We start from the raw sequence: 26134 nt of genomic DNA on the forward strand, positions 1-26134 counted from the left end.
GATGTGGAACTCCATCCCAGGACCCCAGGATCACGACCTGAGGCAAAGGCAGACACTCAACCACTGAGCCACCCAGGTTCCCCTGAGTTTCTGATAATCATATGTGGTCCTATGCTAGGAGTCGAAATTCAGAGAAGGACACAGCCCTTGTCCATGGAGGAGACAGACACAGACCACTTTGTGGAGAGGGCTGTGAGGGAGGGGTTACCTGGCAGGATGGGAGAGCACAAGAGGACTTCCATGGTGGGTGCTCATGCTGCCCTTAAGGAGCCTCAGGAGGGGACTTTCCTCCTCCAGGGGCCATGCAGGTGTTTCCCAGGAGCTGAGACTTGAAGGACAATTAGGAGGCAACTGGCTGGGATCCTTGGGGTTACAGACTGTTGTAGGGGTTGAGTGGAAGACAAGATTGAAGGATTGTTCTTGAAACCTTATTATACAGGAAACTACCTATGGTTCTGATGAGCTACAGTGCCCTCCCTTACTCCTATTTTTTTTATTCTTTTTTTATACATTTATTTTTTATTGGTGTTCAATTTGCCAACATATAGAATAACACCCAGTGCTCATCTCATCAAGTGCCCCCCTCAGTGCCCATCACCCAGTCACCCAACCCCCCACCCACCTCCCCTTCCACCACCCCTAGTTCATTTCCCAGAGTTAGGAGTCTCTCATGTTCTGTCTCCCTCTCTGATATTTCCCACTCATTTTTTTCTCCTTTCCCCTTTATTCCCTTTCACTAATTTTTATATTCCCCAAATGAATGAGACCATATAATTGTAATAAGTCCGATTGACTTATTTTACTCAGCATAATACCCTCTATTTCCATCCACGTCGAAGCAAATTGTGAGTATTTGTCGTTTCTAATGGCTGAGTAATATTCGATTGTATACATAGACCACAACTTCTTTATCCATTCATCTTTCGATGGACACTGAGGCTCCTTCCACAGTTTGGCTATTGTGGACATTGCTGCTATAAACATCAGGGTGCAGGTGTCCCAGCGTTTCACTGCATCTGTATCTTTGGGGTAAATCCCCAGCAGTGCAATTGCTGGGTCATAGGGCAGATCTATTTTTAACTCTTTAAGGAACCTCCACACAGTTTTCCAGATCCCTTACTCCTAACACACACACATACACACACACACACATGCATACACACATACGCACATGTATGCATACACACACTCATACACACTTGCACACATACACACCGTATACATGCCTACACACACCTACATACACACACATGGCAACCTATACATGCTCACATACACACACATGCCCATGTACCCCAGGGTCATGTCATCCCTCTTCAGCATTCTCAGTCCCAGGCCTCAGGCTTTCAGCCTTTGTGAGCCTAAAGTTACAGACCTGAAAGCAATTATTAGCTCCAAAATCAAGAAAACTGCTGCATCAACATGATTAACTGCCTAGTGTAACATGTAGAAAATGCGACATATTGTCACTTTGTCATCAGACTCAGTATCCAAGAAATCATCCTAATGCTTGAAGAATCACTTGTAGAGTGTATCTTTTTCTTTTGAAAGGATTCCTGAATGTGCATGATCAATGAGAAAGGATTGTCAATAGCTAATTAAATGAGTGACTTGTTGCCTCATCATTTCAAAAACAGAATTAGAAAAATCCTTTCAAGATTCTTTTGGAGCAAAAAGCAGATTTTTATATGAGATGTGGGTCTATGTTAATATGTTTGGTATTATATGGAGTGAGGCCTCATACACACATATACATTCCCAGAGTTCCTCACATCAAATGCTATTGGGCAGGCCATATGGTTGGAGACAAATAAAATGTGCCATTCAAAGCTGTGTCTTCAACTTTGCCAAGACTGTGAAAGGCTTTTAGGTCTACTCCCAGTCATATGACCATTGAGGAGGGTATGATGTACTCCTCGCCCTCCTGCTACACCAGGAACGTGGTTTAAGGGACTTAATAACAGTTGCTTCTACTGTGCCTAAATTCAGGTGAGGTTGATGGACAGCTGCTGCATACAGTTGCACAAGATGTGCACTGTGTAAGGACTCCACAGTCCGAGGCAGCAGTGTTCGTATTGAGGATACCTCCTTTTGAATATATGTTATGACAGTGTTTCAGCAGATGGCATTAAAGTGCTCTTTTCTAAGAAAAGCAGTGTACTACAACACTTTTGACAGCTGGAAATGATTGGATTTTAAAGGGGGCACAAGGGCACTTCTTGGGCTATGGCTCTGGGCTGACACAGAGAGTGGTGCTCCTACTGCTCCATTCATCTTTGTCATCCCTTTGCCGTAGGTTGTGGGATCTTGACCCGAAGAGAACTGTTCCTCTCACACAAGATTTTGCCCCTGCAGTGGTTTCAGTGCCCAGAAGCCATCCTGTCTTCTCTTGACCCTGCCCTTCCTCTGTGATAAAGTTTTGAAGCCCCCAGGTAGGCCCAGCAGGGGCCTTCATACAGAATGGATCCACACACATAAACAGTAAATATGCCCGTGACTTGAACTCAGAGAAGGGGCGGGGACAAGGCCCCCCTTCGGGACAAGTTGAGTGGCCTCCTTGTTTCCCTGGGGTAGTCTCTGCTTTTCCAATTAATTTCAGGAACTGTGTGTTCTCGCCAACCTATTTTGGTCTCTGCCCCCTAGAGACAACTCTCTGAGGGGAGAGTTCATCTCAGCTGCAGCCGGCACTGCATGGGACACCCTGAATGCTAACAGCTGCTTTTCCTTCCTCCTTCCTCTTCCCCCACTGGCTCCCTGGGACTGACTGCTCAGGGGATGAGCCCAGGACTCCCTGAGATCCCCATGATCCCTGCTGTCAACCACACTTACTAGCCATGCCCCTGGGCTACCTCTTTCTGCCCAGCTCCAAGCTTTTTGTAATCCAAGAGCTAGAGAACCAGTGTCTCTGCTTCCATGGATGCCTCTCCAACTTCTCATCTCTCAGGCCTCTTTGGGAAAGGCATCTTGCTGCGGATCCTTGATATGACTCAAGGCCATTTGACATGTTCCTTCTCCTTTGCTCTTCAAAAGTGTTCAGTGGGAGTATATGCTTTTGAAGGACAGCCCTGTGACCGTCATGTAAGGAATATATTTCTTGGTTCATCTCAACTAGTGTTTTCCAACAGATGCAAAATGAGACATCAGCCCCATGAGGTGCTCCTTGTAAACATGAGAAATGTGTATCCTACTCCCTCTTTGAAGTGTCACAGTCAAATAAGCCTTTAGTTCTGAGAAATCCCACAAAAGGAAAGACTGGCCACTTTTACTATAATCTCCTACCTGTTCACAGTACACTTAGAGCTTTGGACTTGCTAAACTAACAGACACTTGATTAGAAGTAAGATAATCAGTCTTTCAGCCAACCCTCCATATGCAATTCCCTTTGGAAATTCATCCACTATGACTTAATCTTATCCCGAACCTTCTTAAAAATTTATTATTTATTTGACAGAGAGAGAGAGAGAGTGTGTAAGAGAGTGCACAAGGAGTCTGTGTGCTGGCAGTGTGCCTCTTCTGAAGGTCATGCCTCCTGTCAAGCAGTTCTGTCCACCCAGCTCCGTCTCTGGGTCTGGATTCCAGGAATGGATCTGAGGGTGGGGCAATGCTGTGTTACTTGCCCTGGGGGTGCTGTACTGTTCATTATGTTCCCCCTCTCCACTTCCCACACCTGTGTAAATAATTCCTGTATGCCATGTGAGTGGGTCATCTGTTCCTGTTGGGACTCTGACTGATACAAAGAGTATCTGCACCCAAGTGAGAGATGTATTCAAGGATCCAAAGCTGCAAGGTATTTTTGGGAGGCACTAGCAGAATACTAGTTTGGTATGGCAGGAGGATGAGGGGGGAGGGAGAAGCAGCAGCTGTAGAGCTTATAAGGCTAGAAGCTGTTGCTGATGTCCATGCACTCCTTTGGATGTGTGGGGCTTCCCAAACATCACCCCATTCAGGCCTCTCTAAGTAAGGAGTTTCACTGTTACTCCATTTCACAGGTGAAAGAGCTGGGCTTGTGGAATTATGGTAAGTTGGCCATGGTCACAGGGCCAATAAGGATGGAGCTGGGTGGGGATCCAGGCAGTCACAACTCAGAGCCCACCTCTCATCCCTGGGAAAGTGTTTGGACTTGATCACATAGGCAGCACGTGTTTGCCTACCTTTCATGTCTACTCAGTTTTACCCCATGCCATGAAACTTATTTCCCACAAAAGGAACTTTTTCAGTCATTTCTTTCCTCATGACCATTTCTCATTAAGCCAAAAACATTTTTAAGGACAAATTAGTGTTAGAGCAGAATGAACATGGCATGGACTTGGCTTATACTTATTGGCAAAATTAAACTCAGTCCTGAGGAAAGGGTGGAAATGCTGGAAGGATAAGCATAGTCTCCAATACGGGGTACTCGTTAGGTGGGTGGCTGCCTATGTGTCCTTTGATGAGTGCTTATTTTCTCAGAGCCCATTTAGAGAGGGCTGTCCCATGACTTGTTCTGGCTTCCCAGGAAACTTCAACCTGGGTCATCCATTATCCACAGGTCAGAGTTCCCCATGGGCTAACACACCAGAGGAATGTCTTGTGTGGTCTATTATATTCTAAAACCAGCATGGGCAGCTGCAGCTCACATTCCTAAAGGGAAACCCACCAAATCTAAAGGTCTTTGTGTTTCAGAGCAGGCATTGCCTCTTGGAATTTTGAGTGCTGTGGTCCAGAAGGTTCTTTGTCTTCCTTCTGTCAAAGAACCAAGAACTAAGTCCCTACAGGGAGCTGAAAATGGCAATCTCTATTAAGAAACACATGCAGAACCAGTGGAATCTTCTCTGTGATGTTGATGGATGGGTTTAGCAAGGGAAAAGGGAGGGGGAAATGCTTATACTACACAGAATATAAGCCCCATCTCTTAATTAAAAAGGAAGAAAAAAAAAGGAGGGAGAAAGGAAGTTGGCTTGGTTCTGTGTTCTATCCACGCAAGTGGAAAGCTCTGAATAAGAATCTTGGGAAATGTGCAATCCAACTAATTATGGCAGGCTGCTGCTGGTGTATGTGGACTTGCTCTCTGCCTTCAGAGGCATAGTTATGGGACAAGGAAGATCTTCCTAGTTATGCTGTGCTCTGGTAGCATTGGCAGGTTCTGGATGATTCTCTGAACCTGATGATATAGGGGCTCTTCATTTAGTAATTCAGTTCCATTCATTCTTCAGGGTTACAAATATCTGAAACCTATTATTAGAAGTAGGAATGCTATCCCATTTGGTTTTCAATTAGAACTAGTGAGGGAGAAATAGTAATTGGAATACTAGGGATCCAAGATAATATTGCAAGGCAGAAATACACATTTAATTCCTACTTTGTGATGTTTTTGCAACCTATGCATTGGGACCCTTGAATCACAGCTGTTTATTTGCTGCTGTATAAACAAGCCACAGCTTGTCAAGTCCCCTACTGATGGACCACTGAGTAGCTTCCGGTTTTGCTCTTTTTCTCTCTCACCAACAGTGCTGTGATAGACATCCTTGAACCATGTCTCCTTGTGCGTACTTATACCACAACCACAACTATTTCTCTAAAATAGATACCAAGAGATGGGCTTGCTGGGTTTGGAGTATGATTAACTCCCACTAGGATATCTCAATTCCCCTATAAAGTGAGTGTACTAATTTATAATTCTGCCATCAATGTTTGAGTTTCCATTTTCCTGTAACATTCCCACCAACACTTGGTATTATAAGATCTTTTTCTTTTTTTACACAATGAGCATGACTTTATGTCTGGCTGTTTTAAAATTTTCATTTCCCTGCTGTATATTTTCTTTCTTTTAAAAGGTTTTATTTATTCATTCATTAGAAACACAGAAAGAGAGAGGCAGAGACATAGGCAGAGGGAGAAGCAGGATCCCCTGCAGGGAACCTGATGCGAGACTCGATCTTAGGACCCCGGGATCACACCCTAAGCCAAAGGCAGATGCTCAACCGTGGAGCCACCCAGGCGTCCCTACTGTATATTTTCATATTGGCCAATTAATCTTCCTTTTCTGTGAATGGCTTAGGTCAGTTGAGTTTTTCATATTGGTTTACACGGCTTCTTTATTTAGGTTGGCTACTGATCTTTCAGTGTTATGTATTGCGAATATCTTATCTCAGTCTAAGGCTTGCTTCCTTTTTTTGGTGTCCTTGACTAAGAGAAATTTTTATGGATTTTAATGCAATTAAGTTTATTAATCTTTTCCTTTTATTTAGCCCCAACACATGGAATATTCTGCTCATTCTTATGAAGAATGGGGATATTACCTATGGGGATAGATTGCCAAAACTCTTCTGTCAAAGTTAGATTGAAAAGGTTTAAATTAGCCATCTTAGGGTCAAAATAGGCTCATAGGACACTGGGGACAAGCACTGAGGTCCCAGTGGCATTGCTGAAAGTGAATCCAGCATGAAATACCAGAGCAAGGAACAGGTTGTTTGCTTTGAGAAAACTGATAATGCCTTCCTATTTCAGTGTTTACCTGTGCTCATGGCATTATCCACAGAATGGTGATGCAGCATTGTACAAATACTAGTTTACTCTAGGCTTTGGTCTCCCTTTGGAATGACTATCCATTTACAGTCACTGTGTATTTATTTAATGTCCAAAATCCAGATATCTCTTCTCTCCTGTTTTATGACATAGGATCAATAAGATTTGTATAATATCCTCCAGGAAAAGATACTAGTTGAATCCAGAAGAGAAAAGAAAGAAAAGGCTTTGAGAAAGAGAACAAGTTTTGTTTACTGAGATATGTTATCTCCTGCGTTTGAGCTGTCACATCATTTCTTATTACTGTTTATCTATAGGAGTGAGTGGATTGATTCTAAATCTTCCAAGTGTATTATATAGACATTTTAAAAAGCTTCAGGAAGGTGTCTACATAACCAAAAATTCAAAGCAAAACAAAAAGACGAGATAATTCGCTTTTTGGTGTTCGGGGAACAATCTCATGGGAATCTGAAGGACTGCTGACAATTGTCTCTTTATCCCTCAGCTTAGCTGGAACTCTTGGGGCTTAAAATTCACCAGCCCTCGCCTTTCAACAATTTTTCTTCTTTGAAAATAATTAGAACCAGAAGCAGTTTACATCAAAGTGCTCAAGCATCAAGATTGTAAACAGACACTTGTTAATTCCCAGACATAGGGTTCCAGATAATTTCCTAGCTTAGGAGAGTGAACCTGTGATTGTTTCAGTTTTACATATTTTTCTCTTGGATCTTTGGTCAATTTCTCAAAGCCAAAATTTTTTCTTTTAAACGATGTCAAGATCCTCAGAAATATGCCTGCCTTATGTTTCTTAACAAAATTTAAAATCTAATTAAGAGTCTATTCTTCCGCTGTAACATTTAACCTAAAATCAAAGTGCAGAAGCTTCTAGATAAAGCAGCAAAGGCCCTTGGGTTTGGGTTCCGCCTTTGTTTGTTTTATAGTTGGCCAAAATCTAGAAGTTTAAAGGGAACATGAGACATGTAGATATCTTTTGGGTTTTTTTCCCTATAAATATTCTTTAAATGAAACGTCCATTTCCCTTTGAATTAAACGAAAGATCCCATATGAAGAACAGCGATCATGTGGTAGCTCTGTAGGGCATCTTTTGGTTGTTAGAGCCCTTTCTTTTCATTATTGACCATCTTATTTGATCTTTACAACCTCCCTCACAGGATAAGCAAGAAAGGTGTTATTTAATAAGTGAGTTTTGGGGTTTAGACCAGGCTGAGAAATTGCAGGGCTCAGGGACAAGCAGCATTTTGCTCAAGTTTATATATAGTCGGAAACCCTTTTATGGTCCTCTTACTATGACAGCCTCCCATTTAATATTTATTTTACCTGAAAGTGTGAGTTGCTCCATCCAAAAGATGAGTTTAAGAGTAGACTTTAATGCCCATGAGTTTCAGCTCTTCTCCCACAGGGGCTTTTAACCAATAGCTCTAAGTGAGAATTTGAAAGACCAGCAAACTTGTCATAGATCAGGACAACTCTGAGGCAAGGATTATAATCCAAAGTCCCAGGGAAGGGTCTGGCTGCAACTACTGTCTGCACAGTGGAGCCTGAGATCACACCATGGCTTGGCTTCCTCCCCTTCTCCATGCTACCCTCCTAGCCCTTACCGATCTCTCCTTGTTAAATCTCTAGTAGAGGAATCTGTGTCTCAGAGCCTGCCTCTAAGGAATTCCCATCTAAGACACCTAGACTGCTAGTCCTCATTCTCTAGATCTCAGGTCAAATGTCACGTCTTAGGAATTCCTAACTATGGAAAGTTCTCCTTCCACTTCACCTGGTGAGAGCCTTTCCTTCATAGAACATTCCAATAACAACTTTATATGCTTTGGTTAGTCTTTGACCATAAGCCACATAAGGCAGGGGCCACGTGTGTTTGACTTATCACTCTGTCCCTAGGGCTTGGCATAGTAGCTTAAGAACAATCAAGATATACTAAACAGACAACAAAAAAAGTGTAGACTTTAAGATAGTTATTAGAAAACCAGGCCTAGCTGAATTCTGACTAATTCGTATTTGTGAGTTGAGTAGGCTGCCTTAGAAATCCCTTTTTTTAAACATATTTTTTTAATTGGAGTTCAGTTTGCCAATATATAGCATAACACCCATTGCTCATCCCATCAAGTGCCCCCCTCAGTGCCCATCACCCAGTCACCCCCACCCCCCCGCCCACCTCCCTTTCCACCACCTCTTGTTCGTTTCCCAGAGTTAGGAGTCTCTCATGTTAGGAGTCTCTCATGTTCATCTGTCTCCCTTTCTGATATTTCCCACTCATTTTTTTCTCCTCTCCCCTTTATTCCCTTTCACTAATTTTTATATTCCCTAAATGAATGAGACCATATAGTTTGTCCTTCTCCGATTGACTTATTTCACTCAGCATAATACCCTCCAGTTCCATCCACCTTGAAGCAAATGGTGGGTATTTGTCGTTTCTAATGGCTGAGTAATATTCCATTGTATACATAGACCACATCTTCTTTATCCATTCATCTTTCGATGGACACCGAGGCTCCTTCCATAGTGTGGCTATTGTGGACATTGCTGCTAGAAACATTGGGATGCAGGTGTCCCAGTGTTTCACTGCATCTGTATCTTTGGGGTAAATCCCCAGCAGTGCAATTGCTGGGTCGTAGGGCAGGTCTATTTTTAACTCTTTGAGGAACCTCCACACCGTTTTCCAGAGTGGCTGCACCAGTTCACATTCCCACCAACAGTGCAAGAGGGTTCCCCTTTCTCCACATCCTCTCCAACATTTGTTGTTTCCTGCCTTGTTAATTTTCCCCATTCTCACTGGTGTGAGGTGGTATCTCATTGTGGTTTTGATGTGTATTTCCCTGATGGCAAGTGATGCAGAGCATTTTCTCATGTGCATGTTGGCCATGTCTATGTCTTCCTCTGTGAGATTTCTCTTCATGTCTTTTGCCCATTTCATGATTAGATTGTTTGTCCAATCATGAAATAGAAATGCTTTTAAAATGCAAATTCACATAAGCTTTTTACCTCAGAGCAGCTCCAGCCAGCAGTGCCAGACATCAAAGAAGGGATCTGGGAGTGAACTCATCGATGTGAAAATACTAAAGGGCTAATTCTAGGGCAGTTTTGTTAAATGTCTGCTAGACGTTACCCAAGGTATCCAGAATGCTATTAAACTCCATCTTCAGTAGTTTATTTCTTGGGATTGTGTAAACATGGCTGACTCAAACATGTATTTAGTCATAACTACTACAGTGGGCTTTTTCTTTTAAATAAATGTTTCTTGAAGTATAAATGTATATAAAGAAAAGGACAGCTTTTAAGTCACCCAAGGACTTTTCACAAAGGGAACATTCCCACGTAACTCATATCTAGATCAAGTAGCTTAGCAGCCTTCCTGAAGCCTGTTTTCTGTGTCAATTACTACTTCCTCCCTCCCTCCCTCCCCAGAGACAACTGCTATCCTGACTCCTGTCACCAATGATGATCACAAACATTACCATAGTTAATTAACTCATTCACCACAGCACATAATTGCTTTTTTTTTTTTTATGAGAATGCTGTCAGCAGATTTCCAGTATACCATATGTATTCCTAACTATAATCACCGTGCTGTACCTTAGATCCTCAGAACTTACTCATCTTGACTGAAAATTTGTGCCCTTTGGCCAATGTCTTCCCATTATCCCCATCCCCTAGGCCCTGGCAACCACTAATCTATTCTCTATCAGTCTGCCTTTTTTTTTTTTTAGACTCCATGTATAAGGGAGTTTTTGTTTTCTGCCTGGCTTATTTCACTTAGCAGAATGCCCTCTAGGTTCATGTATATTGTCACAAATGGCAGGATTTCCTTTTATTTATGGCCGAATAATATTCATTGTATATATACATATTCATATATACTGCATCTTCTTTATCCGTTTATCCATTGACAGGCATGTAGGTTGTTTCCATATTTTGACTGTTGTAAACAATCGTGTAATGAACATGGACGTGCAGATATCTTTTTGAGATCCTATTTTCATTGCCTTTGGGTATATACCCAGAAGTCAGATTGATAGATCATATGGTAGTTAACTATTTTTTAATTTTTTGAGGAACTTTCATACTATTTTCCATGGGAGTTGTACCAATATACATTCCCATCAACAGTACACAAGGATTCCCTTCTCTCTACCTCCTTGCCAGCTCTTATCTATTGTCTTTTTAATAATAGCCATTCTAACAGATGTGAGGTGATATCTCATTGTGGTTTTCATTCGCATTTCCCAGATAATTAGTAATATTGAGTATCTTTCAGTATATCTGTTGGCTATTTGTATGTGTTCTTCAGAAAAATGTCTAGATCCTTCACATATTTTTTTTTTACTGGATTGTTTGTTTTCTGGTTGTTGAGTTGTAAGAGTTCCTTATGTATTTTGAATATTAACCCTTCATTGGATATAGGGTGTGTGAATATTTTCTCCTGTTCTGAGGTTGTCTTTTCATTTTGTTGGTAGTTTCCTTTGCTATGGAGTAACTCTTTGGTTTATGTAGTCCCACTTGTTTATTTTGGGTTTTGTTGCCTGTACTTTTAGTGTTATATTAAAAAAATAATTGCCTAGACCAATGTCAATGGTTAGTTGTGTCTGTTTTGAACTACATGTAAAATTGAATCATACAGTATATATTCATCTATGCAGACTTTTTAAACTCAATGTTATATTTATGTGATGCATTCATATTTTTCTGTGTAGCGGTAGTTTGTTCATTTTCTCTTTTCTATGCTTCTGTTTTGTGGAAATATGTCACATAAATACACCATTGTCAGTACTGATTTGCATTCCTTTAGCAATACATGAATTCCCTATCTTCACCAGCACTTGGCAATACCACTCTTTTCAGCTAATCTTATGGGTGTGTAGTATTATCTCATTGTGGTTTTAATTTGCAGTTAAACATCTCTACTGATCCTGAACATCCTTTCATATGCTAATTGGTCAATTGGATATCCTTTTTTATAAAGTGCTTGTTCAAAATTTTTGCTCAAGACTTTTAAAAAGGTTATCTGCCTTTTTAACTGATGTATAAGAGTTTTTTTTAAATAAATTTATTTTTTATTGGTGTTCAATTTGTCAACATGTAGAATAACACCCAGTGCTCATCCCATCAAGTGCCCACCTCAGTGCCCATCACCCAGCCACCCCCACCCTCCGCCCACCTCCCCTTCCACCACCCCTAGTTCGTTTCCCAGAGTTAGGAGTCTTTCATGTTCTGTCTCCCCTTCTGATATTTCCCACTTATTTTTTTCTCCTCTCCCCTTTATTCCCTTTCACTAATTTTTATATTCCCTAAATGAATGAGACCATATAATGTTTGTCCTTCTCCGATTGACTTATTTCACTCAGCATAATACCCTCCAGTTCCATCCACGTCGAAGCAAATGGTGGGTATTTGTCGTTTCTAATGGCTGAGTAATATTCCATTGTATACATAGACCACATCTTCTTTATCCATTCATCTTTCGATGGACACCGAGGCTCCTTCCACAGTTTGGCTATTGTGGACATTGCTGCTAGAAACATCGGGGTGCAGGTGTCCCGGCGTTTCATTGCATCTGTATCTTTGGGGTAAATCCCCAGAAGTGCAATTGCTGGGTCGTAGGGCAGATCTATTTTTAACTCTTTGAGGAACCTCCACACAGTTTTCCAGAGTGGCTGCACCAGTTCACATTCCCACCAACAGTGTAAGAGGGTTCCCCTTTCTCCACATCCTCTCCAACAATTGTGGTTTCCTGCCTTGTTAATTTTCCCCATTCTCACTGGTGTGAGGTGGTATCTCATTGTGGTTTAGAGTTTTAAAATGTAAACTGCAGGGACACCTAGGTGGCAGAGTGACTGAACATCTGCCTTTGGCTCAGGGCCTGATCCTGGAGTCAAGGGATCAAGTCCCACATCGGGCTCCCTGCATGAAGCCTGCTTCTCTTCCCTCTGTCTATGTCTCTGCCTCTTTCTGTGTCTCTTGTGAATAAATAAATAAAATCTTTAAAAAATAAAAATAATAAAATTAAATAAAATGTAAATTGCATATAAGCCTTTTGTTGGATATATGGAAGGCAAATATCTTCTACTCCATGCTGTTGGGGGCTTTTAAAAAGGGAGCTGAGAATTCAGAGTGTAGAAAATAGGATCATGAGCCCTACTAGGCTCTCAAGAAAGTGAACATTTGAAGGGAAATCGAAGGAAGAGGAATCTGGATCTTGTTCTCTTTAAGTCTACTGTAGCTTTCTTGAAGTAGAATTCTAAGAGCAGCTGAATATGCTTCATATGCTTGATATAATCAATCATTGTTTATTTGGCTGTTCTCTCACGTGCTAAAAGGGAGTCATTAATCATTGATATTCCAGTAGAGTATATCACACATAATGATGTAATACTGTATAATTGAGTTAATAGATATTTGAATAACTACTCTGGCCATGCACTGTGCTGGAGACACAAAGATGGATATGTCAGCACCACTTAATTTGGTGAGCTTGTAGGGCCCTGTTAGGATGCTTTTGTATCTGTTATCTTGTTTGATCATATGTGGGTAGGGTGATGACCAGATGAAATAGAAAAAGATATTCTCCTGATCCTGGTTTTCAGTCAGTCATTGCCTTAATTATATGAGATCTTTATTTCTAAGAAATGCCTTTGTCTCATCTTGGTAACCCTACTAATTAATATCTTGTGAAATTCTCTTTCTTAAAATGATTAATTTAAATAAAACATGCAGTGGGGCACCTAGAGTGGCTCAGTTGGTGAGCCTCTGACTCTTGATTTTGGTTTAGGTCATGATCTCAGGGTTATGAGATTGAGCCTCACGTGGGGCTCTGCACTCAGCACAGAGTCTGCTTGGAATTCTCTCTCCCTCTCTCTCTGCCCCTTCCCCTTCTCACACTCTCTCTCTCTGAAATAAATAAATAAATAAATAAATAATCAATCTTTTAAAATAAATAAAACATGCAGAAATGACATTTCTTATATTTTTATTTTTAGGAAACTACAAGATAAAAAGACCATAAAATAGAGATACTTTACTCCCTGCTATCCAATAACAGCCATTAAATAATAGGTATTAAAAAATAAATAAATAAATAAATAAATAAATAAATAAATAAATAAATAAATAATAGGTATTAGTTAACCTAAATCATACATAATTTATTAAGGGCAGATCTGATAAGCTGTTATATTATTTTAAACACTGAAGAGCTATAAAAGTATATAAGATTTAATTTCTGCATCAAAGAACGTCTAATACATTGGTAGTGATGGTAGTGTGCATCTGTGTGTAGAAGAAAAGTGTTAAGGATGTGACAACATCAATGACAACATGAACATAAAGACCTATGCTAAGTGAAAGGAAACATAATAGCAGGAAGGGTTACTTTGGTTTGATTGTAATAATGAGGAAGGGTCATATTGATTAAGAAAATAGAGCTGCTACTACAATACAATATTCTCAGTCATCAAAAGTTAAAAATAGGTGTTCCTGATTGATGGTTGATTCTGCTCCAACTGGCAATTTAGAGACCTAGATTCTTCCACATTGTGAGTCTGCTGTCTTCAGTGTATAGCTTCCAGGTTTGCTGGGCTTGTCCACTTGAAGCTGGCAGAAGAAGAAAGAACATGGGGGATGGGAAGTTTTCATAGCCAGATCTAAAAAGGGTATATGTCATTTCCACTCAAGTTCCACTGGCTGGAACTCCACCATGTGGCCATAGCTGACTGGGAGGGAGGGTGGGAAGTGTAGTCCACCATGTGTCCAGGAGAAGAGATGGATTTGTCGGTCACCTAGCAAGCCTTTGCCACAGGCTTCATGGTGGCAGGGCATTTGAGATAGGTCTAAACAGGGCTCCTGGGTGGCTCAGTCGGTTAAGCATCTGTCTTTGGCTCAGGTCATGATCCCAGGGTCCTGGGATTGAGCCCCATGTCAGGCTCCATGCTCCCCAGGGAGCCTGCTTCTCCCTCTTCCTCTGCCCCTCCCCGTGCTTGTAGGCTCTTTCTCTCTCTCTCTCTCATACACACACACACACACACACACACAGTCTCTCTCTCTCTCAAATAAATAAATAAAATCTAAGAGAAAGAAAGAAAGAAAGAGAGAGAGAGAGAGAGAGAGAGAGAGAGAAAGAAAGAAAGAAAGAAAGAAAGAAAGAAAGAAAGAAAGGTCTTGAAACAACATGAAGTATTTTGACAGAGATTGGAAAGGATTAATCCAGGTAAAATGAAAAGCATGAAGAAGGACTCAGGAGCAGTCAACAACAGCAAAAATGAAAGAGCAAATTTGGAAAATAAGAGATGGTCCAGTTATTAGGAACTATAGTGACTTTCATGAGAGAAATTGTTGGAAAGATAGGTTGAGGCTGTTTCCAACCTGAAGCTCATTTTTAGAGGTTTTAAAAATCAAACTGAGAAGCTTACATCCACCATGGGGTTTTTTTGTTTCTTTTTTAAAGATTTGTTTATGTGTGTGAGAGAGTGTGCATGTGCATGTGCACATAAGGAGAGGGGCCAAGGGAGAGTCTTAAGCAGACTCCATGCTGTATGCAGACCCTGACACCTAAGCTGAAACCAAAATTTGGAGACTTAATGAGGTTACTATCCAGGCATCCCTGTTCTTTTTTTTTTTTAACTCCAGATCTCAACCCCCCACTTGCTGGAAATGGTTGTTGAGACTTGTTTTCTTTCTTTTTCTTTATACTCTAGTCTTCCCTAGAAAGTGAGTTCTTGTTTGTCTCCAGCACATGGTGGCAGTGGTTAAGAGAGGTGAAGACCCTCAGCATGAGCAGCTTCATTTTAAGCTTTCAGAAACTCTCCAGGGGATCTCCTGCCAAAAACCAGTCTAGAGCATGGTATCTGCTGAGTGCTGTGTTTGGGATGGATCCCAAGTTCAGTAGAGGGAGGAGGGAGGGGAATTCCTTTCTGACTCTAGGGCACAATGGACTCATGCTCAGGATCCCGGAACTTAATTACCCACATTGTTTTCTTAGCTTGTGTAGCTGCAACTATGGCTTATAGTTATAGAAGTATCCGGTCCTTTAAAATCCAGCCTCAACCCTCAGCCCAGTGACCTCCTGACAGTGATTAATGGAGAAGGGTGGGAGCAAGGGAAATCCTTTCCCCTCCCTTCAGATCTGCCAACTTGGCTTTGAACCTACAAGAATGTTTTAGCCAGAAAATATGTGTCCCCACACTCTCTACCCTTTTTCTTACCCTTACATCTGCTCCATGTTGCACATTCTAATAATATGCATTCATATTTGCTAAATTAGTTTTGACCTAGGCTTCACTATCTGCTGACTCTGGAAGTTTCTCTGTGAATTAATCCTCTTTCCCTCAGCTTCTGACTATAAAATTGATGGCTATGAAAATGTACCTTTGATCTAAAATTTGGGAAGGATTTCTTTCATTGTTCCTACCAGGATATAAGTATGATTGCATATATTTCTTAGACCATTAAACAACGACAACAACAAAGCCTTTGATATAATATCCGAATATCTAAAAAGTGCTTCTTTTCAAATCAAACTTGAAAGAGATTTAGTATATAATTTTTCAAAGTCCTGAACACATTGGCTATATTTGGATATTATGGAAAGGAAGGTATTCACTTTCCTGTGGCAAGAGTTTCTTGGTATTTTTTTTTCTCTAGCTGGCCACAAAGCAAACCTAAAGAAATCATTATTTCATTGTGTCCTTTGTCCTCTGTATACCTTTTTTCCTCTTCTTCACCAAGATACCCTCATTGGTTCCTCTCCCTGGCTATCATCTGCACTTACAGCCTTGGAAAAACTAAATTTTGCTGGTGGCAGGCATTTGGTGTTTTGTGTTTTGGCTGCTTGCATGTAGAGAAGAAGAAGCTCTTTAGGTCAATGGTACAATACTAGATTGTTCCCCAACATACTCCCTGAGATCTACATACCTCTTACAACGTTTGGGGAGACAACATGGTATAGTGGAGTGGAACATGAGCAGCAATTAAGCAGATTTGTATCCAAATTCTAGCTTTGCCTCTTACCTCTGTGAAACCGTAAACAGAACACTTGACCTCTCTGATCCTCTGAGCCTGAAAGGAGACAGCACTGATTAGTTTTAGCTGTTCCTGAAGTTTATCTCAGTGGCACAATGCAGTATTTATTTTCGTTAAGATTTTATTTATTTATTTGAGAGAGAGAGAGAGAAAGAGAAAGCATGAGTGGGGGAGAGGCAGATGGAGAGGGAGAAGCAGACTCCCCACTGAGCAGGGAGCCCGATGTGGGGCTCTGTCCCAGGACTCTGGGATCATGACCTGAGCCAAAGGCAGATGTTTAACCAGCTGAACCATCCAGGTGCCCCTACAGTGTATATTTTCTTGTTCCCACTTTCTTTTACTTGCTATAATGTTTGTGAGATTCATCCAAGTTGTTGCATGTAGCAATAGTTTGTTCAATGAAATTTATGAGAGTGCATTGTATATCACAAATCATCTGTCCTATCTACTCAGTGGATGTTTGGTTTGTTCAGTTCTTATGAATTGTGATGCTATGATCATTTTTGTAAAATCTTGTGTACATTCTCTTTTGAGTAATGTCACACACTGGGTTCCCAGGTATCAGCCCCCAGAGAGATTTTGTTTGCAAGAAATTTGTTCCTTCCTTGCCATCAAGGCCAAAGTTGTCCTCAAGATCAGCACCTATATGGAAGCAAAGGAGGAATTGGACACAGAGAGAGAAATTGAACTGCAGTACAGTCACAGCAAAGGACTCAGCCAACCTGTAGGGAGATCTAGAGCTGAAATGGTCCCACAGAGTTGTGCCAAATAGGGGCAAGGAAGCTAGACCTTTATACATCCTTCATTTACCAGTCATTGGATGTGGATTGACCCAGGAAAGAAAGCATGATTTTGAGTGTGACATCTCTCTTTGGCAGAGAGTGCAGGCCACATCTGTGAACTGTTAGCCATCAACATTTCTAGGAACTGGTAGAATGAGTATTCCAATCCTAAAAGTCCTACTGTGTGTGTGTGTGTGTGTGTGTGTGTGTGGACAGTGAAGCAGAGATGTACACCACAGTGTCTACTACATGTTAATAGTAATTTCTAGGAGGTGAATTGCTGATTCATGAGATATGTGCATATTCATCTTTAATAGATATTGTCAAACAATATTCCAAAGTGTTTGTACCCAAACTCCCTCTTAATTTAGATTCTGAGAGGGGATCTCTGGGTGTCTCAGTGGTTTAGCACCTGCCCTTGGCCCAGGGAGTGATCCTGGAGTCCCGGGATCAAGTCCTGCGTCAGGCTCCCTGCATGGGGCCTGCTTCTCCCTCTGCCTGTGTCTCTGCCTCTCTCTCTCTCTCTCTCTCTCTCTCTCTCTCTCTGTGTCTCTCATGAATAAATAAATAAAATCTTTTAAAAAAAGATTCTGAGATCCCAAAGTAGGATCTTACCCTGAAGATAAAGGAACATTAATAGAAAGGAAACAGATATCTGAGAATATCCTATACATTAACTTAATATTTTCTATATTATGGGAAGAGCAAAACTAAGAACCACTGGAATAGACTATATACCATTTTCTGCCTATGGCTTAACATCCTGAAAAATGTCAACACTGTCCAGAATGTTCTGAAATCTAGTTATGGAGTTATTAAGTTCTAAAGATTTCCTTTTGTGCTGATAAAAGAAAGGAAAAGAGATACATGAGTTGACTGTTGCTTTGAATTTAATTTTTCAGAGTGGCCAAATCAATGAAGGTCCCTGTATATGAGACCCCAGCGGGATGGAGATTTTTCTCAAATCTGATGGACTCGGGACGATGCTCTCTGTGTGGAGAAGAGAGTTTTGGCACTGGTAGGTTTTGCTGGGGTGATGTCACTGGAGAGGGTGGCTGTGGCTGCAGCACTGAGTGACCCCAGTTTGGAGGCCTATGACCCCACCGTGAATCAAAGGCTACAGGAAGAGATAATTAGAGAAAAAATCAGAGAAACCTGGTGGGATATGTGCTATCATACATTCATCTCTTATGTCCATTTTTTTCTTTTTTTTAAAAAAACTCCAGTTTTGGATAATATGGTAATTCTATTTTGAATTTTTTGTTGAACCTCTACACTATTTTCCACAATGACTCTACCAGTTTACATTTCCACCAACATTGCACAAGGGTTCCCCTTTCTCCACATCTTCACCAATACCTGTTTTTTTTGAATGTTGTTGATTTTAGTCATTCTGACTGGTGTGAGGTGGTATCTCATTGTGGTTTTGATTTGCATTTCCCTGATGATTGGTGATGTTGAGTATTCTTTCATGTGTCTGTTGGCCATCTGTACTTCTTTGGAAAATGTCTATTTAGGTCCTCTGCCCATTTTAAAATCAGATTGTTTGGGGGTTTTTTGGTGTTGAGTTGCGTAAGTTCTTTATATATTTTGGATATTAACCCCTTATTAGACATATTATTTGCAAATATCTTCTCCCATTCAGTAGGTTGCCTTTTTCATTTTGTTCATGGTTTCCTTTCCTGTGCAAACACTTTTTATTTTTCTGTAGCCTCAATAGCTTATTTTTGTGTTTGTTTCCCTTGCATTAGGAGACATATCTAGAAAAATGTTGCTGTAGCCAATGTCGCATTTTTATGGTTTCAGTTCTTTAATCCATTTGAAGTGTATTTTTGTCCATGGTGGGTATTTACCCAAAGAAGATGAAAATGCTAATTTGAAAAGATATATGCACCTCTATGTTCATTGCAGCATTATTTACAATAGCTAAGATATGGAAGCAACTAAGTGACCATTGACAGATGAATGGATAAGGAAGATGTCAGGTGTGTGTGTGTGTGTGTGTGTGTGTTGGAATATTACACAGCCATAAAAAGGATGAAATTATTCTATGTGAAACAACATGGACAGAATTAAAGAGCATTATGCCAAGTGAAATGCCAGACTGAGAAACATAAATAAATATGATTTCATTCATATGTAGAATCTAAAAAACAAATGAATAGACAAAAAGCAAAATCACCCAAACATCTACCCATAGATGAATGGATAAGAAAATGTGGTATACACTGCTATTCAACATAGTACTAGAGGTCCTTAGAGTCCTAGCCTTAGCAATCAGGCAGCAAAAAGAAATAAAAGGCATTCAAACTGGCGAAGAAGAAGTCAAACTCTCCCTCTTCCCAGATGACATGATACTGTACATAGAAAACCCAAAAGACTCCACCCCAAGATTGCTAGAACTCACACAGCGATTCGGCAGTGTGGCAGGATACAAAATCAATGCCCAGAAATCAGTGGCATTTCTATACACTAACAATGAGACTGAAGAAAGAGAAATTAAGGAGTCAATCCCATTTACAATTGCACCCAAAAGCATAAGATACCTAGGAATAAACCTAACCAAAGAGGTAAAGGACCTATACTCTAAAAACTACAGAACACTTCTGAAAGAAATAGAGGAAGACACAAAGAGATGGAAAAATACTCCATGCTTATGGACTGTAAGAATTAATATTGTGAAAATGTCAATGCTACCCAGGGAAATTTACACATTTAATGCAATCCCTATCAAAATACCATGGATTTTCTTCAGAGAGTTGGAACAAATCATCTTAAGATTTGTGTGGAATCAGAAAAGACCCTGAATAGACAAGGGAATATTAAAAAAGAAAACCAGAGCCAGGGACATCACAATGCCAGATTTCAGGTTGTACTACAAAGTTGTGGCCATCAAGACAGTATGGTACTGGCACAAAAACAGACACATAGATCAATGGAACAGAATAGAGAATCCAGAAGTGGACCCTCAACTTTATGGTCAACTAATATTCGACAAAGCAGGAAAGACTATCCACTGGACAAAGGACAGTCTCTTCAATAAAGGTGTGGAGAGGGTGTGGAGAAAGGGGAACCCTCTTACACTGTTGGTGGGAATGTGAACTGGTGCAGCCACTCTGGAAAACTGTGTGGAGGTTCCTCAAAGAGTTAAAAATAGAACTGCCTTACAACCCAGCAGTTGCACTGCTGGGGATTTACCCCAAAGATACAGATGCAATGAAACGCCAGGACACCTGCACCCCGATGTTTCTAGCAGCAATGTCCACAATAGCCAAACTGTGGAAGGAGCCTCGGTGTCCATCGAAAGATGAATGGGTAAAGAAGATGTGGTCTATGTATACAATGGAATATTATTCAGCCATTAGAAACGACAAATACCCACCATTTGCTTCGACGTGGATGGAACTGGAGGGTATTATGCTGAGTGAAATAAGTCAATCGGAGAAGGACAAACATTATATGGTCTCATTCATTTGGGGAATATAAGAATTAGTGAAAGGGAATAAAGGGGAAATGAGAGAAAATGAGTGAAAATATCAGTGAGGGTGACAAAACATGAGAGACACCTAACTCTGGGAAATGAAGAAGGGGTAGTGGAAAGGGAGGTGGGTGGGGGGTGGGGGTCACTGGGTGATGGGCACTGAGGGGAGCACTTGGCGGGATGAGCACTGGGTGCTATCCTATATGTTGGCAAATTGAACTCCAATAAAAAAAAATTTTTAAATTAAAAAGAAGAAAATGTGGTATATATACACAGTGGAATATTACTCAGCCACAGTAAGAATGAGATCTCGCCATTTGCAGCAATATGGATGGACCCAGAGGGTAGAGCACTAAGTCAAATAGATCAGTAGAGAAGAACAAGTAATGTATGATTTCACTCATATGTGGAATTTAAGGAACAACAACAAAAAAATGAACAAAGAAAAAAGAGACAAACAAAAATCGGCTCTTAAATACAAAGAAAAAAACTGATGGTTGCCAATGGGGGTGGGGGGAGAGATAGGCAAAATAAGTGAAGAGGAGTAGGAGATCCAGGTTTCTAGTTATGGAATGAATAAGTCATGGGAATGAAAGGCACAGCACAGGGAGTATAGTCAATGGTATTGTGCTAGTGTTATATGGTGACAGATAGTAGCTACACTTGTGGTGAGCATTACATTATGTATAGAAAAGTTGAATCACTATGTTGTATACCTGCAGCTAATGTAACATTGTGTGTCAACTGTACTCAAATAAAAAATATTTTAAAGTTTCCATTTCTTTACAAAATTATCTATTATGGCAATTAAAAATGTTTTTCTTCTAAAATTTTATTTATTTATGAGAGATACAACGAGAGAGGCAGAGGCATAGGCAGAGGGAGAAGAAGGCTCTGTGCAGGGAGCCCAATGCAGGACTCGATCCCAGGACCCCAGGATAATGCCCTGAGTTGAAGACAGACACTCAACCACTGAACCACACAGGTGCCCCTTAAAAAAATGTTATGATAGTAGAGACTATATCATATTGAATTTCCATGGGCCTATCACCTAGTTTCAATCTTCATCAACTCATGATCAGTCTTACTTTATCTTTACCTTCATCTGCAAGGTGAGTGTCCCTCCCTAGTGTGTGAAACAAGCCCTAGTGTGAATCATTAAGTATAAGAGCTATTGAGAAAAAAATATATAATACCACATTACCATTGTCACACCTAACATATTAAGAATTATTCTTTTTTCAGTATTTTAAAGATGTTATTTCATTGTCTTCTGGCTTGCATATTTTCCAAGAAGGATGCTTCAGTTCATGTCCTTGTTCCTCTATGTTTAAACTCTTCCCAACCTCTACCTCTGGCTGCCTTCAATATTTTCTTTTTATGTTTTGTTTTCAACAGTTTAATGGTAATATATCTAGTTTTTTTTTTTAACCTTGCTTGGGGTTTTAGGGATTCTTGGATATATTGCTTATTGTCTTTCATTAATTTTAGAAAATTCTCAACCATTACCTTTTTAAATATTTCTCCTTCCCCATTGTCTCTCTCTTCTTCTGGGGTTTTGATTATACACGTTAGTTGATTTGTGACCATATGCTGTCTCAGAGCTCTTTACACGTTCTGTTTGTTTGGTTTTCCTTTTTCTTTTGTGTTTCAGTTTAGATAGTGTCTATTGTCATTGTCTTTAAATCATTCTTTCCTTAGCTGTGTTCAATCTTCTGGTGAGCCTAATGAAGGAATTCTTCATCTCTGATATTCTTTTTTATTTCTAGCATTTCTCTTTAACTCTTCCTATAGTTTTTATCTTGGTGAAAGAACTCTCCATATGTTTATATATGTTGCTTATCTTTTCCATTGGATCATTTTAACATTCAAACATAGTTATTCAAACAAACAAACAAACAAACAAACATAGTTATTCCAAACTCCCTCCCTGTTATTTCTAAAATCTGGTTTATCTCTGATTCTGGTTCTCTGGATTGTTTTATTTCTTGATAAAGCAGTGGCTTACTCTTTCTTGCTTTTTATGCATCTCACGATTTTTCATTGAATGCTGGACAGTATGTATATAAGAATAGTAGAGACTCGGGTAAGCAATATTTATACACAGAAATGGGCACACCTCTTTTATTAGGCCACTACTGTGCAAGGTTAAATTAATGTAGTCAGGAGTTGAACCGGGCTTGGATTTTATAGTTTTTATTATAATTTTTAGTGTAGCATAGTGTTCAAATTCTTCCAGAAGTGGTATATTTTTACTGTGTGCCAAAAGCAAAGGGTGCTAGAAGAGATTTTTCAGTGTGTCTATTTCATCTGCAGCTTTCAAAGTTACTGCATGTCTGTGATACAAGATAGACCTCAATGGTCAGGTGCTTGACCCTTCTCCAGTGGCAGCAGACATCTGCTTAGTATTGGTGTTTGCTACCTATGCTATTTCCAAGGGCAGAGGGTTTTTACTTCAATCCCTATTTCATTAGCAATGGATTTTTGCATGGACTCTTAGGATGAGAAAGTTTGCAAGTCATACGTCCAAAACTTTAAGCCTTTTGTTTTCTATCAAAGAAGGATTTGGGGAGCTGGAAGGGCTTCATGCTTGTCTTTCAGCAACTGATCATTGCCTGCATGCCAGCACCAGAAAGTCTCCTTCTCTGTTTCCGATCTTTTCTATAAGCATCCAGTGAAGGTTTGTGGGAAATAACTTGGAAATGTGTTCCTTATATTCAGGACTCCAAGCAATTTTAGACTAATATGATAAGCTATACTTGGCCTTTAACAATTTTTGAAACTTTTAAGCAACTTATTTTTTACTTGTATGGAAGCATCCTCTTTTTCTCTGATCTACCGAAGGGGAGATGGTTTTGTGTCCTGTTTCTCCTTGAAGGGGCCTGTCACTTTTTGGAATATACTTACTTTATTGCCTTATGACTTCATATTTCTAATGAGTTCAAGAAAAGCTATGATTTTGTAAGTTTCCTGGCCTTTGCTTATTACTGGGAAAGGAATGGTATTCTCTTATAGATTTCCATACCCCAAAGAGAAATGCAGAAGTAGAATTCCAAGAGTAATTTTTAAATAATTTCTCCTATTCTCACTCCTTCCTTGATAGTTTTTTTCCATTTGGGATCCAAAAGATTTTACTCTATAACTGGTTGATGTCTCCTAAGTATCTTTTTACCTGCAAATCTCCCTTTCACATGTTCTTTGTCTAATTTATTAACTAAGGAAATTGTGTCATATGTCCTATAAAGCTTTGATTTTAATGTTGATATTCCCATTTTTCTTTCTAAAATCTTTGGTGCTTACATAAGGAGAAGCTATTGATTAATATGCCTTTTCTCTTCTTTGCAACCACCTTAGCACATTCTAGTATTAATTACAGCATTTTCTTTTCTAAAAATTATAATCTCTTGTGATTTTTAAAAGGTAAATGGTCATATAATTTGTGACTAAAAGATTTTTTATGTTTCCTTTTCTAATATTTACACCCTTTATGTCATATTCTTATTGCATTAGGTATAACACTAATTGTGATAATTCATGATTTTAATGGAAATGGACTTAATATTTTACTGTCTGTTTTGGTGATTGATTTTCAAAAAGTTTTAAAAATATTTTATTCATTTGGGAGGGAGAGGGGTAAAAGGAGAGGGAATCTCAAGCAGATTCCATGCTGAATGAGGAGCCCTATCCTGGGCTTGATCTCATGACACTGCGATCATGACTTGAGAGAAATTGAGAAAGAGTCAGACACTCAACCGACTGAGCTAACCAGGTGCCCTGGTGATTGCTTTTTAATGTTGGTGAAATCTTTATCAGGTCTATGTATTTTTTTTCCTATTTTCATTTTACTCGGAACCTTGTTAGAAACAGTTGCTGGATTTTTCAGGTGTCCTTTCAGAATCTAGTGATATGGTAGTCTTTTTTTCTCTTTTATTATGAATGTAATGAAATATGATTGATTTGCTGATATCAAACCATCCTTGAATTCCTGAAAATAAGTCCTGTTTGGCTATGCTTAAACAGAATATAGTAAAACCACTTTAACTGGTTATAAGATAGCATTTCGAGATATTTCAGGATTCCTGAAGAAATTTCGTTCTGGAGAATTTTCTTCCTTACCCACTCTAGTGGGTAGGTGGTGTGTATTTTTGTTTCCTTGGGAAAGGAGTGACCATATCAAGCTCTCTCAAGTGCTACTGTTTAGATTCAGAATGTATGGCTGGTAGTTGTGCTAAGGTTAGTCCAGAGTCAGTCCAGTGTGATACCTTCTTCCTGTTGAGGCCCTAACACATACAACAGGCTCTTGCCTTTTTGGTATTCTACATGTCTAAACCAGTGACTGTGACTCAAAAAATCATGGATTATATTTATTTATAGTAATTCTTCTTCTGGTTATTAAAATAACCAGATCTAGCAAGTGGAATGGAAAGTGGTGAGCTCAGGTTATCCCTCCCTCTCTCTTTGTCTTTAGAAGCATTTATTGAGCATTACAATATATCATATATTTATAGGCTTTAACATTGCAGGATAAAATATTACATGCATAAACCATATTATACCATTAGTAACAAATATTTGCTTACTTCAATTTAATAAACACTTATTCAGTATTTACAGAGTACAGGATATTATACTGCATGTTACTTAGAATACAAAATGCTATGATGTACTCTTAAGGAACTCAAGATCTTTGGATACATCATTAGAAAGATGCATAGATGACTGTTTTATGACACAGAAACCTTAAGTTTCTATAGTAGAGGAATAGAAAAAAATGCTGTGAGAGATGAGAAAAATGCTTTGGGACTGGCGGTTCAAAGCAGATTTCAGGAAAGGGATGGAAATTGGGCTGGTTCTTAGAGAATGGGAAGGATTTGTATACTTAGAGATGAAAGGACTGGACCATGCCAGATGGAGGGAACAATGCCAAGAAAGAAATAGAGGTTGGAGAGCAGGGGACATGTGTTGCAAGTAGCCAGTTGTTCAGTTTGTCTAAAGCAGTATTTTCTAAATCAAGACTCCTCTGGGGTCATGAGATTAATTAAATGTCATGAGCAACTTTGGAAAAACAAATTGATTAGACCAGAAACCTCTTAGAATGTATTGTGTTTAGTAATGTTATTCTGAGAAATATGTATATATAAATGCACACACAAGTATCTATGTGTGTACTAGGTCTCATTGTCAAGTGTGTTTATTGTGGGTGATGGCCAAAAATGTCTGAAAAAGCAGACAGAGGTGAGCAAACTTTTTCTGTAAAGGGTTGGATAATAAATACTTTGGGTTTTGCAGACCAAGAGAATACGTACTGTCTCTTTCAGACTCAGCTCTG

The 26134-nt window shown here is 39.7% G+C and overlaps 1 protein-coding gene across 1 annotated transcript in view; it reads left to right on the forward strand.

Moving 5' to 3' along the window:
* Positions 1-26134, forward strand: part of PGM5 (phosphoglucomutase 5) — a 190231-nt gene that overhangs the window by 96310 nt on the left and 67787 nt on the right. Inside the window, exon 7 of the mRNA XM_026001579.2 lies at positions 18227-18342. Coding sequence (XP_025857364.1) covers positions 18227-18342 — 116 coding nt within the window. The remainder of the gene's footprint in view (positions 1-18226; positions 18343-26134) is intronic.

Source organism: Vulpes vulpes, chromosome 1, assembly GCF_048418805.1.
Source record: "Vulpes vulpes isolate BD-2025 chromosome 1, VulVul3, whole genome shotgun sequence".
NCBI lineage: Eukaryota > Metazoa > Chordata > Mammalia > Carnivora > Canidae > Vulpes > Vulpes vulpes.